The sequence below is a fragment of the Mya arenaria genome, chromosome 6, assembly GCF_026914265.1.
Source record: "Mya arenaria isolate MELC-2E11 chromosome 6, ASM2691426v1".
Lineage (NCBI taxonomy): Eukaryota > Metazoa > Mollusca > Bivalvia > Myida > Myidae > Mya > Mya arenaria.
The window spans coordinates 40,481,980-40,498,244 of NC_069127.1; the positions used below are offsets into that span (position 1 = coordinate 40,481,980).

A 16,265-nucleotide genomic window follows, 5' to 3' on the forward strand; every position below is an offset into this window, starting at 1 on the left:
GTCCCCCACATGCACTACCTGTCGGATGTCGCCTGTAAGCCGGGTAAGTCTCCAACACTCACTACCTGTCGGATGTCGCCTGTAAGCCGGGTAAGTCCCCCACACTCACTACCTGTCCGGTGGCGCCTGTAAGCCGGGTAAGTCCCCCATACTCACTACCTGCGGGTGGCGCATGTAAGCCGGGTAATTCCCTACACTCACTACCTGTCGGGTGGCGCCAGTAAGCCGGGTAAATCCTCCTAGACACACACTACCTGTCGGGTCGTGCATGTAGGCCGGGTAAGTCCCCACCCCCACACACTACCTGTCGGTTGGCGACTTTAAGCTGGTTAGGGTCCCCACGTTCGGATGGCGCTTGTAAGCCGGTTAAGTCCCCCACATGCACTACCTGTCGGATGTCGCCTGTAAGCCGGGTATGTCCCCCACATGCACTACCTGTCGGATGTCGCCTGTAAGCCGGGTAAGTCTCCAACACTCACTACCTGTCGGATGTCGCCTGTAAGCCGGGTAAGTCCCCCACACTCACTACCTGTCGGGTGGCGCCTGTAAGCCGGGTAAGTCCCCCATACTCACTACCTGCGGGTGGCGCATGTAAGCCGGGTAATTCCCTACACTCACTACCTGTCGGGTGGCGCCAGTAAGCCGGGTAAGTCACCCACACTCACTACCTGTCGGGTGGCGCTTGTAAGCCGGGTAAGTCCCTATCCGAAAAAAGAAAAGAAAAGAATATGGTTGAAATACAAACAAATCTCTACAAAGCCACACAAATCTAACGGATTTGGGTCGAACAAAATCAAGAGAGCGGGCGAGTTGAAAAAAAGAAAAACATAGGAACTGGCGAATCCGATGGCCGTAAAAAATAATGATTAATATGTATTTGATGTAGCATAATCGATATACAGGTTGATACAGCAATTTATTTTATGCCAGTAAAATTTCTAAAAAAGTGATGATTTATACCTCAGTCACATTTGCTAAATGTTTGGGAACGGCGGCCATAGGCTCACGAAATCGAGAGATACGTGCGGCTGCCGCAGAGGATCTACAGTGGCCGCAAGGTAACCGTTTGGCATATCCCTATATTTTACAGGACGTATGGGTCGCTATAGGATTATAGCGCTGATTTAGAACATTTTTTTATTATCTACGTTCGCCGTTGAATAGACATACCGAAGAGCGGTTCCACGGCGACCATGCGTCGGGCGTACGGTGGCCTTGCGTTTGCCGTGCGGCTGCACAAGGATCTTTCTGTCACTACGCACACGCTTAATCATTTAATTAAGATTTTAATTAATGTAATCTAACTGTTACTCAAATTTCGCTTGGTTTTAAACTCGAAATCCCCTCGAATCTGAAGCGTGTGTCTTATGTGGTTTGAATGCATTAGCTTTTTGTGGAAGAGACGGCCACACATATCGTTGGTACAGTTAGGTATTTTTGGGCTTTCAGTGGTTAAGATGGGTTCCCAATGCACGGGTGAAGGACAGTGTGAGGGTCTGATGTCTAGATGTGGACCACAAGATCCTGAGAATACCGGTAGCCGAACATGTACGTGTGATCCGGGCTTTACACTCGACGAAGACTTAGGCCTGTGCACGAATATAGGCAAGTTCCAAATCTTTGTGTTCATTGAATGGTATCACGAAAGTAAGACATTTACTAGTGGCTCTCTTCAAATATATCGAATAAGCGTTTCCAACCAAGCCGCCTCTGGTTCGACTCCCGGTGTTAACACGATCACAGTCACTTGTTGGTCACGGATCACCAAGCCGGACAATAACTCCTGTTTCTCATCCTGTAATGACCGTATTGTTATAAAAATATTTTTTTCGCGTTTGTTTAAGGTAGAACATTTCAAACTGAATTAAGGTATACGGCATACAGAGATGTGAGTTTTGGATGCTTGGTGATACCAATTTATTATTTGAAAAGGTGTTATGTGCAGGTATAGAATGTTCAACAATTATACCCAAGATAGTGTAACAAACCTTTTAGGGCCTTAAAATATTGCAAAAATGGTCATTTCACGACTACATACAGCTGAACGAGAGTGTATATATTCTAACTGAATTAACGTTTTGTAAAACATTTTTTCTTCTTCATTTATTTTACATATAAAACATGCAATACCTTTCAAATGATTTCAAAATTATAAATGATCACAAGACATCAAGGTTGAACATTAAACTTTAATGGAGCTATGAATATCTGATCACATACACATGTATCTATTTTGAGGGTCTGATTCCGTAAATTGGGCTATAATGTAGTGATTTATTCTTGCATGACAATGAAATTTTCTGTCACAATGTAAATCAGTTACGGACAATCTTCTACTCAAAAGCCTGATGAAGGTTAACCAGTACTTGAAGAACACATTCACATCACACAAATGTTTGCTCCACAAAACGCCTAAAAACACACATGTTTTTTTCATGCATAAAGTTCACATCATTTTCCATTTACTTCAGAACCGTGTCCCGAAGATAAAAGCTTCCTCCATTACCCTGAAGGTAACGCATGCTACAAACTGGTATCAGTCAACTACACAGAGGACGTGTGGTCGGCGTGCGCGGGGAAAAGGGAGCGCCCACTTTCGTTCAACGTGCAGGGCGGTAGGAAGTTCCTTCATGAACGGCTTTGGACGTACGGTAGGAGGGCGGCTCTTTCGTAATAATGAAAAGAATACCAAGTCAATATCTTTTATCTACGTACGGAGCATAACGTATTGTTGTATATATGGTTCAATCCGTTCCAAATCTCATTACTATTCAAAGAGTGTTTATATACCACGTGATAAATTACGTCATAAACGCTGCGTTGGAAGGCAATATTTTGCTTCAGATGACGACTTCAAACAAAGATATCTTTACCATTTATTCACCATTTTAAATCAAACATAGCGCTGTCCACGCAGCTTACATAGCCCCGCCTTCTGTATTTTACTAGAGTTTGATTGAGTGTTCAGTTTCTTAAAATACTTCGACAAACCTTTTCACAAAACCGAAGCCTGATGGAGCACTGTCAATACATTATTTTGGAAACGGGTTTGTCGAAGTGTTTGAAGAAGCTATTTACTCAAACTCCGGTAATAAAACGAAGGCGGGGTATTTTAAGCGGCATAGACTGCCCTTTGTTTCATTTAGAATGGTGAGGAAAAAGAAAAGTTATCTTTGTTTCTAGTCATTATTCGAAGCAAAATATTGTCTTCCGATGTAGCATTTATGACGTAATTTATCAGGTGGTTTACACACACCGATTCAGTAAGTTGGACTTTCTCCGTGGACATGCACTGCCACTGTCGTCATGACGGAGAAACATACTGTACAGGACATTAAATTCCAATCTGTTTTGCTAGGATCTGAAAATACTAATTTCAGGGTTTGAGTTATTGTTCCCAGAATTTAAAAATAAATCACCTTTTTGTAAAAGAAAAAAAAAGTTCCAACAGTGCCAGGGTTTAATAACAGCCTTAGACTGGCTCTGGATATTTATAATAACACAAACTTATCAGGTAAGACAAAAAGTAATTGGACAGTTGTAGAACGTTTTCTATTGTAACTACATTTTCAATAAAATTATACTATAACAAGAAAAAAGTTGATGCATAGCATCAAGTCGGCGCATTGAAATTAGAAGAAAAACGTGCATGCCAGATAACCAAAAATGGTTATTATTTCAATGATAATATTTTTTATGTTGGGTGTACATATGCTCGAAGGACATTAATTATGGTTAATAATATTGTTACACTAGTTTAAGCCCGGAATTATAGATATTCTGTTTTTTTCCAAGCTAATCCTCCGGTTAAAACTAAATTATAACAAAAATATACATACGTTTCTTCGGAAGAAATAGAGTTAATGGTCTAATTCATAGATTTCAATAGCATGAAATTCACCTTTTATTTGTACCGGCATGTTATGTGAATTCCTTGATTTATATTTTGTATAAGTTTTTGTAACTCATTTCACTCATATGAGTATATAGAACAGGGATAAAAATACTATACATCAAGAGGGAATTAACTGGAGTTCATTCTTTCGAATGACATATTCAAAACAAACAATTAAGCTCAAGGTTAATTTTTCAAAACTCGGCATTTTTGCTGTCACCAAGGGAGATTACTGCGTAGGAGGTTTACAAACATAAAGGATATTGTAATAGTACCGTGTAACCTTCAATTATTTGGGCGGAAGTTGATATCTACGGAACACCTCGGCCTGTATCTATCTCGGAGATGGCCGAGTTGTTATGATTTAGTTGGTATTTAAAATCAAAATTTTCAAAATGATAAGCAGGGCTATTATAATTTAAGGTTTCATTATCAATTAAAGTGTTAAGTTTTATAAACCATACTAAACTTCATATTTTATCATGCAACGTGAAAACTATTGAAAGCATTGTTCTGCAATTTATGAACTAGTCCCTAGGTTGGAATATTTTTAAAGTAATATCAAATATAGTCGGCGCCCTTCTGTGCGCCGACTAAAGAAGGGCGCCGACTAATAATAGTTCAATATTAAGCGTACATTGACAATATGTGATATACTTGCATATCTATTTTCTTTCCCTTTCCTTTACTTTAAAATCATGGCTATTTGTTCGGTGTTTAAAAGATACAGTAGAATATTTTAATGTACGTATGAATGTAACTTTGCATGTTCTGCATCTGTTTATGTACCTACTGTTAGAATAAACGGAAACGCCCATGAACAAAGAAACGAAAATTCCAAACAATCAGTAATTTGTCTCCATCTGCCCCGTCCAGTACAGTATTCGTCGACTGACGAACGCCTCCAATGCCTTCGTACCAGAATAGTAAGGGAACTAAATCTTTGCCTTTACATCCGGTTCCAGGACTATACTCGGAGAGCCTCGTGCGCGAGATCAATGCCCTACCGTCCGAGAACTCGAGTCTAGATATATTGTCCTTCCTCATATCAACCAACATCACAACCGACGAGCACCACCCTAAAACGTGGTACTGGCCGCTCACCAACGAGCCAATACAGGTACGAGTACCCGTTAAACAGGTTTATAACAAGTATATATATAACACCTCCAACATAAATGACGCAACGCCATTGGTCCAGGACTGGTCACGCGGTGACCCCATATTGTTCCATATTGGGTCACAAAATTTATATCGTATCAAAATTGCGTTTTTTTTCGATTCCGATGTGAATATTCCGATGAATAAATGAAACATTTACACATGTAAACAGGTTGTCGACGTGATATATACGTTACGGGGTTAACAGGTGACCCGATATGGGATATACTGGGCTCAAGAAACCATATTCGGGTGAGCACGAAGTAAATACACAATATGATTCTTGTCGTTCATAACAAATAGTTACGCGTTTCCTGCATGACAGACAAATAAGTGTATTCCACGTAACTACACCACATGATTATTGTCGTTTATAACACATAGGTACGCGTTTCCCGCACGACAGGTAAATAAGTGTATTCTACGTAACTACACCACATGATTATTGTCGTTTATAACACATAGGTACGCGTTTCCCGCACGACAGGTAAATAAGTGTATTCTACGTAACTACACCACATGATTATTGTCGTTTATAACACATAGGTACGCGTTTCCCGCACAACAGGTTAATACGTGTTTTCTACGTAACTATACCACACGATTCTTGTTGTTCATAACATACAGCTACGCGTTTCCGGCACGGCAGGTTAATACGTGTATCCGGAGTAAGCGCACCACGTCGTACTGGCATGTAAACAACATGTGATATAGCGCAAAAGAGAAGTGTTTCAAGTATACAGGGTTCCCACATTTTTCTGCAAGTAAAATTCCAGACTTTTTTTCAGACTTTTTCAAGTTTTTTTTGTGCAAATTCCAGACTTTCTCCGAACCTTTTTTCACAGTTATGCAACGAAACATTTCAGTGAAATATTGTTAACATTTTAACATACTAAAGAAAACCTATTGGCCATTTTAAACAATTTGTTGAATAACATAAAATTTCATTTTAAAAGGGTTCAAGTCTCTGAACAAAACCTTTCACGTTCTGAACTTTTTAGACATTAATGGAACAGCTGGCATGATCAGGGTCTATGCTACTTGCTACTTGGAAACTTTAAGGCTTACCTATTACCTGTGCCACAGTGTGGACCCTGATCAGCCAGCATGGTTTGGTGTCGTTTGCTCTCCGTATACAATACCAATTGTCGTAATTGGTGGATAAATGCATGCTTAAGGTTAATATAATCAAATATCTCGTTTAAAGAGTTTTACTCTCTGAACAAAAAAAACTTTTACTTTCTGAACAATTTATAAAGCTGATATACTATTTTAACAACTTTTTTTTTGTCTTGGAAAGAGCTAATTTTTGCGTAAATATCTGCAAACCAACGATAAAAGATTGCTGCAAAAGATGAGATCGTAGATTTTCATATTTCCTTTCGAAAATTTATGTTTTATGGCATACTAACGGTTTAAGAAAAATGCATAAAACATCAATTTTTGAACTTATATATAAAAATATGCCATCTACTTTTTTGTCAGCAGTCTAATTTAACTGGTTTTCATGGATTTTCGCCAAAATTGGCTCGTTCTTAGACAAAAAAAAAGTTGTCAAAACGTTCAATCTGTGAGAGGGCAGCTTTAAACTTTTATTGAAGAACTTGAACTCATAACATCCAGTGTCATTAAAAGAGTTCAACTCTCTTTAAAAAAATAACATTCTGAACGAAACTGTTTTTTGATCTACTTGCATCAGTGAGCATGCAATTCAGTTTTATCTGACCATCAATCTACATCAATCCATGTTATTCTTCTCTTCAACCATTTGGGTGGAAATGCAAAATAAATGACTTTTTTTTGCACAAGTTTAAAACTTTTATGATGTCTACTGGCCAAAGAAAGGTGGTGTTCTCAATGTTTATAAATACGAGCAATGTCAGTGTACACAGAGTATTCACGATAGCTGTATTTAGTCTAAAGGCATCGTTGATATAATCACACTTTAATAGCAAATATTTGGACAGGCTGGTAGGTGAGTAGCACTTAACAGACTAGTGATATCATTGTAATTAGCATCCATGTCTGGTATTGACAGCGTATGTAAAGTGAATTTCAATGCAATGCGGCCAATATCACGTTTAAAATAACTTGATGAATGCAGAGATCGCTACTATCCATGATCAATAGCATACTGTAGACTAGAAAGATCGTTGTAGATGGCATCCACAATTGTTACTGACAGCATATATAAAGCGAATCTCGATGAACTGCGGCAAATTTCTCGTTTAAAATGACTTTTGAATGCAGACGGCAATGCAGACACAGCTACTATTCATGATCAATAAACGCTTACATGCGGTAACGGATACCTTCTTAGTCTCAATCATTCAGCCGCTCTGATCAGAGTCAATTCAATACAGAACGGTATCAGATGCAAGCGTCTAGATGATCGAGACTAATAACTTTTACTAGTTTCGTACCCAAATCGGCTCATACTTTAGTACTTTTCCCGGCTTTTTCCCGATTTTAACCCGATATCGCAAAAATCAAGGCATTTTCACGACCGGGAACAGACTTTTTGATATTCCCGATTTTTCCCGTTTTCCCGGTAGCTTGGGAACCCTGAATATACATTTTTCAATAATGGTTCGAAATGGCCAACAGGTAGCGATTTGCATTTTGTACTTTATATGATAAAACGAGTATGATTGGTACCACGTTTTATTCCTTGCAGCCTGAGAGTCTTGTGGAGGCGGGGCCAAAGTGCGGTCTGAGCCTCGTGTACAATGAGTCCGACTTCCGGTACCAAGAGGGGCCCGAATGTTCCGAGAATGAAACTGTCAACATCGTGTGTGTCATATATTGTATGTATTCAAATATTTGTATGCTATAACTAGTAGTCGAAATATTTGAGTGAATTTCTTACAGAAAGCAGTCATTTTTCAATAGTCATTTTAAAAGAAAAGTATATTAAAGTGTTTTTATCATGAAAGTATGTATTTTTGATACACTCATTAAAAGTGATGTATTTCAGATATTATAAAGTTATTATATTATCATATGATAAGATAGGTACTTAAGTGAGGAAAATGACTGAAGTTAGGAAAATGACTGTTTTAAGAATACCGGCCTTGTTTCATGCGATACATAACTCCACAGTCCATAGTCAAAAGACAATCAAAGCACAAGAAGTGCTAAACGACTGAGTGGACTAGTGTACGCTATGTATAATTTCCAATAACCTTAAAATATTAAATTTAAGATTCGTTAATGGTATCATCATTCAGCACAAAAATGACTTTGTATGGGCATATTAATATTTATATGAAAAACTACAGAAACAATCTCAGTAGCCGAAAGATTAAACATTAACCCCGTTTAATGGCACAGGGTAAACGCCAAAGACATAGAGCACAAAACAAACAAATACATTCGTTTCAAAGGTTCGGTTCCATGAATTAATACATTATCTGTCGCGTGTTGATGTAGTGCCGGATAAATTCTGCGAGAAGGATGTGGATGATGAGGGAAGGTTCTGGAACTACACGGAGGGCGGCACACAGCTCAAACAAGAATGTAAACCGGGATACACAGGTCAGTATCGCCCCTCTCTCTCACCTTATTTACACGCATTGGGGAGTTAATATAAGGCACGGACGGAATAGCAGACTTAGGAACGATCGAGTACGGGGGGGGGGGGGGGGGGGAGACGGGAGGTATTCAATATTCAACCTAAGTTAGTCTTATGGTCTTATGGTCATACTCATACATAATTGACTTCATTCACTCTATTTGTCAGTTTATCCGATTAGCTACATCGTTTTGAGATGCAATAAAGAACAATATTGAATACCAGCACAAAGCAACTTCATTCAATGGAATTGTTCGATTAAGTTTTGGATTTTCTCCGTTTAAATTGTTTTGATAATTCAAAAGGAAAATATTTGACGATAATCTAGAAGAATAAAATATAAAAAGGTTTTGGCTGTGTTGTTGACTATGTATTTATACATAATCTCTATTATTTTGGCAATAGGAAGTAAATTAACACATTTGACATGACAACAATTTCGACTTTTATCTATTTACTTAATACATGTTTATTCCGCAGGGTCAATTACGCGAGACTGCCGAAAAGACGGTGTGTTTCTCTTGCCCTACTATAACTGCACATGGGCTGTCCTGAAAGACCTCTCGGAACAGGTAGGCCAACTATGGTTGAAAAAAAGTGATCCATCGGGATTAAACTTACTTAAATCTACCCTTATTTGGGTTAACCAGTATTTATTGCAGAATGTATTGAACAATGTAAATACGCATTTGAGTTACAGAAATACATAACTTGCATACAAATTGGAGAGTGGTGAAATGCATAAATAGTGTGTAAATCTCAAAATTGAGAATTAACCATAATGGTTTTACTAAGTCTCTCTTCTTACTTAGTCTCTCTTCTCTCTAAGTCTAATCTAATTCGTACATCCCCTCTCATATATGTCGCAGTTTATAAGCTTATAAAAAGCGGAAAAGCATGGATTGAACATGTTATTTAGAATACAACCTACATTTAAAGCAAATAAAAATGCAAATGGCGATCATTACGTAATAGGCTTAATCATTAATAATATCAACGGATGTTTAAAGGTTTGATAGGCTCACTTCGTCCATGTTTAATCATTTATACATTTATTTACATAATCTCATATAACATTTACTTATTTGTTGAAATGACGGTACAACGCTTCTTAACACAAATTGAAACCATACAACACTTTTCTTTATTTGTGAAATCCGCATCACGCAAAAAGTTTACTTCCCGAAACCCCTTAGTTATAATTCTATTATAATATATTTCGGAAGCGCATAAACACATTTTAAAAATTGTTTACTTCAGCATGTACATTTTTTTTCAAACCATATACTTACATTTATATTTATATGAAAAACGACAGAAACAAGCTCAGTAGCCGAAATTTTAAACATAGACCCCGTTTAATCGTACAGGGTAAACGCCAAAGACATAGAGCATAAAAACAAACAATCACAAACCAGAAACATGGAACAACAGCACAAAACTCCACATGCAACACAGTGCATACATACTATATAATAAACTAGATGTCTTATCAGTGGTTAAACAGTGTTGTCAAAATTATGCTTTAGGTATGGCAAACATGCTACCACTTATTAACAACGTATATATAGATACAAAGACATGTAATATCTCAGCCGACTGGAGGGGTTGTTGAAACATATCATGTTTTACGCAAACAAAAATAATTATCAAAATGCTACCGTTACATCTATGAACCCTTTTTCCTCTCATACTACAGCTGGCTAATGGTACTGTGACCGGAGCCGAGGCCCTAGCTAATCTGACGGCGAGCGTAACGGATGGGAATCGCACGTTGTATATAGGGGATCTGCTGCAGGCACAAAACATCCTGGAGGCTGTCGTCTCTGAAAACTCAACGTTCACCAACGATAGCATATATGTGAGTGTTTGATTAACAGTCGCGTTAAAACATTATTTTTTGTTGTTGTTGTTGTTCTTCTTCTTCTTCTTCATCTTCTTTTTTTTCTTTTTCTTCTTCTTATTCCTCTTAGTAGTAGTAGTAGTAGTAGTAGTAGTAGTAGTAGTAGTAGTTAGTAGAAATAGTTAGTAGTAGTAGTAGTAGTAGAAGTAGTAGTAGTAGTAGTAGTAGTAGTAGTAGTAGTAGTAGTAGTAGTAGTAGTAGTAGTAGTAGTAGTAGTAGTAGTAGCTTGCAAACCGAGGGCAATATTTTTCAACTCGGCAATCTCCGGCAAGTTTCGGGATAGATCTCGTAAATAGGCTTCCAGATATACGAATATGTGATGAGGCCGCGACTCAATACTCATTACGCTAAGTAGACCCGTTCAATAACGTTAAAAATGAACTGAAATTAATTATTTCGATGCATGCCTTACTTTCGCTTTGGAGAAACTTGTAGGACCGGTAAAATGTCACTACTTCTCCCCCAAAAACATAAAATATCTCCCTAGACTGATGGTTGAAATCCCATACAACACTTTGTCAATTATGAGCGCCACCATGATCGACTACAGTCGGACCCCGTTGGCTCGAACTCCAGGACCAGCGAAAATACCTCGAGCCTCGGAAAATTCGAGCCAAGCGGGATTGCTTACATCGAGTTTAAAACTATCAGAGTCATATCTACTGGATAATGGCTGAGGTGTTCCGATTGTAACGAGGGTTGAAAGCATAATCGTTAACGTTATAATTGCTTTTTATTTAATGACGTCAAAAACGCCTCTTCGTTGTAACTCTCGATATAACGTATATGGAGGATTTTGGTATAACAAAGAAACGAGGAAATACTACTATTTGTTGCAGGAAAGCATTCATAAGAAAGTAATTATTCAGATATGACGTTACCAAATAAACATTTCAGGTGGTTAACTGATTTTTTACGAAATATTGTGCATTTGTCTTATTATATTTAAAGGACTTTTTGGAGACGGCAAGCTTTCTCATTGACGACGAAGCGAACGGCGAGCAGTGGCAAAGCAGCATACAGAACGTAAGAAAAACCGACTGTTTAGCCAGGGAGGCATAAACATAACACTGAAGTATGTGTAGTGATTAGTTGACCGCCTCTCACCCAAGAAGTCGTAGGTTCAAACAAATCCACGTTATCTAGGATTCGAGCTCCACCAGGGGAAATATCTTTTGGTCACAAACAAAGCACACGTTATAGGTTCTACCAAGCAAACACAATTGAGATTGATTTGTATCAGCTTTTAGCTTAAAAAGGTACATAAAACAAAGCAGTCGAAATATTTGATATATTGGTTAAAATATTAAATATATCCTCTGAATCCAACTGAAATCATTGTTGACAAACTCGGTATGACTTACATCTATACCTTGTCCACAGACCAACGAAGGTGCAGAGTCGTTGCTGTCAGTGCTGGACGATTTTGCCGTACGCCTCTCCGACTCCCTCGCGTCGTCCACCATCACCCAGGACACCGTCACGAAGCCTAACATTGGTACGTCTATTAATTATTTCGGGCGTACTTTAAACGTAAAGTTTCACTACGGTCTCGCTATTATTCTACACCTACTTACCTTTGCAACATAATAAGAGAAATTTTAAGGATTTGCTTCGTTGTAAACGTGCTTTGAAATATATGAAGATAACTTAAATCGAATATATTAGACATTATTTCAGTCAGATTATTTCTCTGCACAGTTACCCTTTGTCACAATATACTGTTCCGCACATATATCTTATTTTCTTTTGCACACATGTCGAAGAGTAAAGGATTCAGTCGACGTTGTTATGTTATACCACCACGAACCTTTTTGATTTAGCTTGTTGATATTTCAACCTCTTTTGGCATCATATATTTCATTTTGCATATCGAAGTTTGAAAAAAAGATAAAGTCTGGGTCTTTATTTCATGCCACTTAAAATCTTCTCGATAGTAAAGCCTTTTTTGGTAACATATCTTGCAGTTCTAACGTACTCGAGCGTTGCCGATACTGATGAGGATAGCCCGCCGCTACAGTTCCCAAGCAGCGAGAGTCGGAACTCCCCCGGGGACGAGTGGCAGTCCGAACCGCACTCTTCTGTCAATATAAACTTGAAGGCACTTAAAGGTAGGCTCGGTTCAAGGAGATAAACATAATTGCAAACCTTGTAAATAACAATAGTATTATTAAGGTTTTCATTTTAACCAATACAAGCTTAACATTTTTTAATTCAACGTAAAGGCTTACGAGAAGTGTTTCTAAATTTTAGAAAAAAAATATATATACCAATAGGATGGCTAGAGACTAAAAACGCTTGTAACCAACGAAAATACGGCGAAAAGCCAAATGCTAGAACAAGAACACAACAAACGCATGAACCAGAAAACTCTAGAACAAAAACACGACAAAAGCATGAACCAGAAAACTCTAGAACAAAAACACAACAAAAGCATGAACCAGAAAACTCTAGCACAAAAACACAACAAAAGCATGAACCAGAAAACTCTAGAACAAATACACAACAAACGCATAACATCTGAACGGCATGCAAAAAATACTCCGCCTGAAATCTATAAAAGGCAGAACAACGTATAAACGCTTGAACAAACAAAAAGATCACAGGGCAAAACGTCTGCATGCTTGATTGGATAAACGTTTGAAAAGATGGAAAGACGCACGAACGCTACAACGAAACGACGACAAGCGTCGTTTAGTTTTAGCGTTGTATCGCAGTAAAATATTGAGACGACATTTGTTTGGGTGTTTGTATCGCCTTTTCCTTCATCCCTTTGCTATTGTCAACAGAAAATATTTACGATAAACGATTTAAACGTGTCGTTTTTCAACTTGTTCACTTTGCAGGTGGAAACGTGTCCACGTTTGTAGGCCTGGTATACAAGAACCTTTCACAGGCTGTTCCAACTAAGCTCGAGGGGCAGGAAGAGTAAGTACAATTTAACCAATGCACATGACTCCTAAATCCATCTCCTTTCTTGGCTGACATCTAAGTAAAATAGGGTTGATTATTAAAAAACATTAATAACCTTGCCTTTTGCCAGCTACACACGCTACCACAAGATACAAGATAGTTAATATATAATGTGCATACGGTAAGATATAAAACGTACCTTATATGTCTTCTCCTATTTCAGTAACGAGACAAGAATCACCATCAGCTCGCAGGTGTTGTCCCTGCATCTGCTCCCACATGCGCCGGTAAAACTAGACCCCGAGATACAGCTCAACTTCAAACGATTCGAGGAAACGGTAAGTTCTTTTCGGAGTAGGAATTTGTCTTTTCTTTTTGTAGTATTGCTTGGACATATGGACGGAATTCGAATCGTTCTTTCAACCGCGCGGCGTTTGATTTTTTTCTGTTTTTGAAGTTATGGCGCGAGAATAAAGAACGAAAATATGAAACATTTAGGATGCATCGTGTTTTTAGAAAACAACATTGCAACGATCTCAACCCATCTCATCTAATGTTTCAGCCTAAGTACCATGTGTATAAGAGCAATTTGAAATAAGCACGTGTATTTTCTATACATTCTACCGTTATCTATTATTATAAGGTTAATAATCAAGTGAATTTCCTATATATCATGCTAGAATTTGTATTCTAAAAATCTACTCAAACGCGTTCAACCAATTTGCTGATAAAGTAAATAATACAGGTTGATGAAATGGATCAAGCATGTTCAGCGAGTTCGTTCAGCTTCAAAACGTACAAAGATAGAAAGTATCGAATTGTCTGATGATATAACTATGCCTTGTTTCAGTGTCGTGTTTCAAAAACTCGTGTAATGGATATTTCTGTAATCACAAATGAAATTAAAGACGATGTTACACTGAACTAAAATATATCAGTCTCTTTTATGCTAATTTTCGGAGATTTATCGGCATATTCATTTATTGTTCTAATTCAACCATATGTTCATACCTCTGTTCTGTCCTCACGCCCCACATGCACAGTTTTGATCGTTGATGACGTAGGCTGTAACTTCTATCCCGGCTGGTTGAGAAATATTTTTATTTTATGTCTAAAAAGAATATAAAATGACAATCACATGTACTTGTAGTGTTTTTTTTTGAAAAGTGCGCAACATTGAATGCGAGCGTAACGTGATTTCAGAAATGACGTGGATGAACTTGTGTTCAAACACTGTACGCTGTCGTTTGAATTGAAAATGACAGCGGGCTTATATTTAAAACAGTGAAAAATATCAAATTGCATATTTAATTATCATGGGTTTTCAATCACTTGATCACTGTCAGAGATCAGACTGTTTCGCTTGTAGACAGGTCGTTTCGAAATGAAGAGTGAACACTACTCTTCGTTGTCAACATTTTACGTGCCTCAGATGGTTTGGTATTTTGATTTTTCTATCAGTGAACTAATGATCGAATTTTCCGCAAAGTTCATATTACAAAGTCAGACTGTTTGAAAAATATTTAATAGATGATATAAAATCGAATTTATGTGCATTTGTTTTCTTTTGTAATAATTTTGTTCCAAAGCAAATGGTCGAGCATTCACCTTCATGAAAATGTCTAAAAATAGCAAATGTTAGCATTTTCCCTTTAACACTTGGTTACATCTATTTTCAAAAATAAAATCTACCTTTAAACATATGCATTCATTTTATTATCGAGTTATTATTTTTGACATAATTTGCTGATCCCGGTTTTAAAGTTGATTTTTTCACTCATTAGTGTGCAGTGAAAGTATCAAATTATGTTGTATATTTCACTTATAAAACTCCATATTTCGCCGAAAATCATGAACACTAGTAGTTACTTCCGAGTTTATGCTATATGACCAACCTTTATTCACAACCATATGCATTAATATTTTTGTTTTTAGAATGGGACGCGATTCAACGATTTCTGCGCGTTTTGGAACACCACAACTGAGTAAGTAGCATGGCTACTTATTTTCTATCTTATGGACATGTAATTTCTTTCACACCGCTAGATATTGTTTTTAAAAACACTCCACGTAAAAACATTATAATAGTACTTGTATATTATAACTATTAGCAGTATCTATGGAACACTTTCAGATCATGGTCTACATCTGGTTGTCACGTGGTGTCTTCGAACGGCAGCCAGGTCCAGTGTGCGTGTAACCACCTCACAAACTTCGCTTTGCTGATGAGTCCCTACAAATCAACTGTAAGATATAAATATAAATATATATAACTCATTCTATTTGATAATACATCAATTCATTATTACTGTTTAAATATATATTCAACTATTTATTTTATTAATCTAAAATGTATTCAGTGAGTGAAACCGTATAAAGGTCAGCAGCCAATTGTATAAAACCGGTTATCTTTTTGGTTTGGTCAAAGTTATCCGAAATGTTTATCGATTGGTCAATATTTATCCAATATTTTTTTCTAATCAATCAAATCATTGAAAAGTGTTCACTAGCCGAAATATAACCTTTGGACAACTTATCCGAGTTTTATACAATTGGCTGCAGAAGTGTAAATGTGCGCAATATACAATATTTTTGACGCTGAGTTTTCGGTTATGAATATATAAGTGATGCAATACTCAATACGGTGTTGCAATGTATCACCTTTTTTCTTCAAATGCAACGATATCTGCAAATAAATTTAAGAAAACTTGCCAGAAATGAGAGAGGGGGGGGGGGGATAGGTGAAATACCAAAAGCGCAAATCACATTTTGTCGCAAAAGTCACCAGGACCACCTACCCTTCTTTAATCGAACTTCTC

At 37.5% G+C, this 16,265-nt stretch overlaps 1 protein-coding gene across 1 annotated transcript in view; it reads left to right on the forward strand.

Moving 5' to 3' along the window:
- LOC128238331 (adhesion G protein-coupled receptor L3-like) overlaps positions 1-16,265 on the forward strand; it is a 39,135-nt gene that overhangs the window by 11,767 nt on the left and 11,103 nt on the right. Inside the window, exons 6-19 of the mRNA XM_052954149.1 lie at positions 1,450-1,605; positions 2,472-2,651; positions 4,861-5,015; positions 7,734-7,863; positions 8,489-8,593; positions 9,111-9,202; positions 10,330-10,491; positions 11,485-11,559; positions 11,917-12,031; positions 12,501-12,644; positions 13,380-13,461; positions 13,670-13,784; positions 15,382-15,431; positions 15,581-15,692. Coding sequence (XP_052810109.1) covers positions 1,450-1,605; positions 2,472-2,651; positions 4,861-5,015; positions 7,734-7,863; positions 8,489-8,593; positions 9,111-9,202; positions 10,330-10,491; positions 11,485-11,559; positions 11,917-12,031; positions 12,501-12,644; positions 13,380-13,461; positions 13,670-13,784; positions 15,382-15,431; positions 15,581-15,692 — 1,673 coding nt within the window. The remainder of the gene's footprint in view (positions 1-1,449; positions 1,606-2,471; positions 2,652-4,860; positions 5,016-7,733; positions 7,864-8,488; positions 8,594-9,110; positions 9,203-10,329; positions 10,492-11,484; positions 11,560-11,916; positions 12,032-12,500; positions 12,645-13,379; positions 13,462-13,669; positions 13,785-15,381; positions 15,432-15,580; positions 15,693-16,265) is intronic.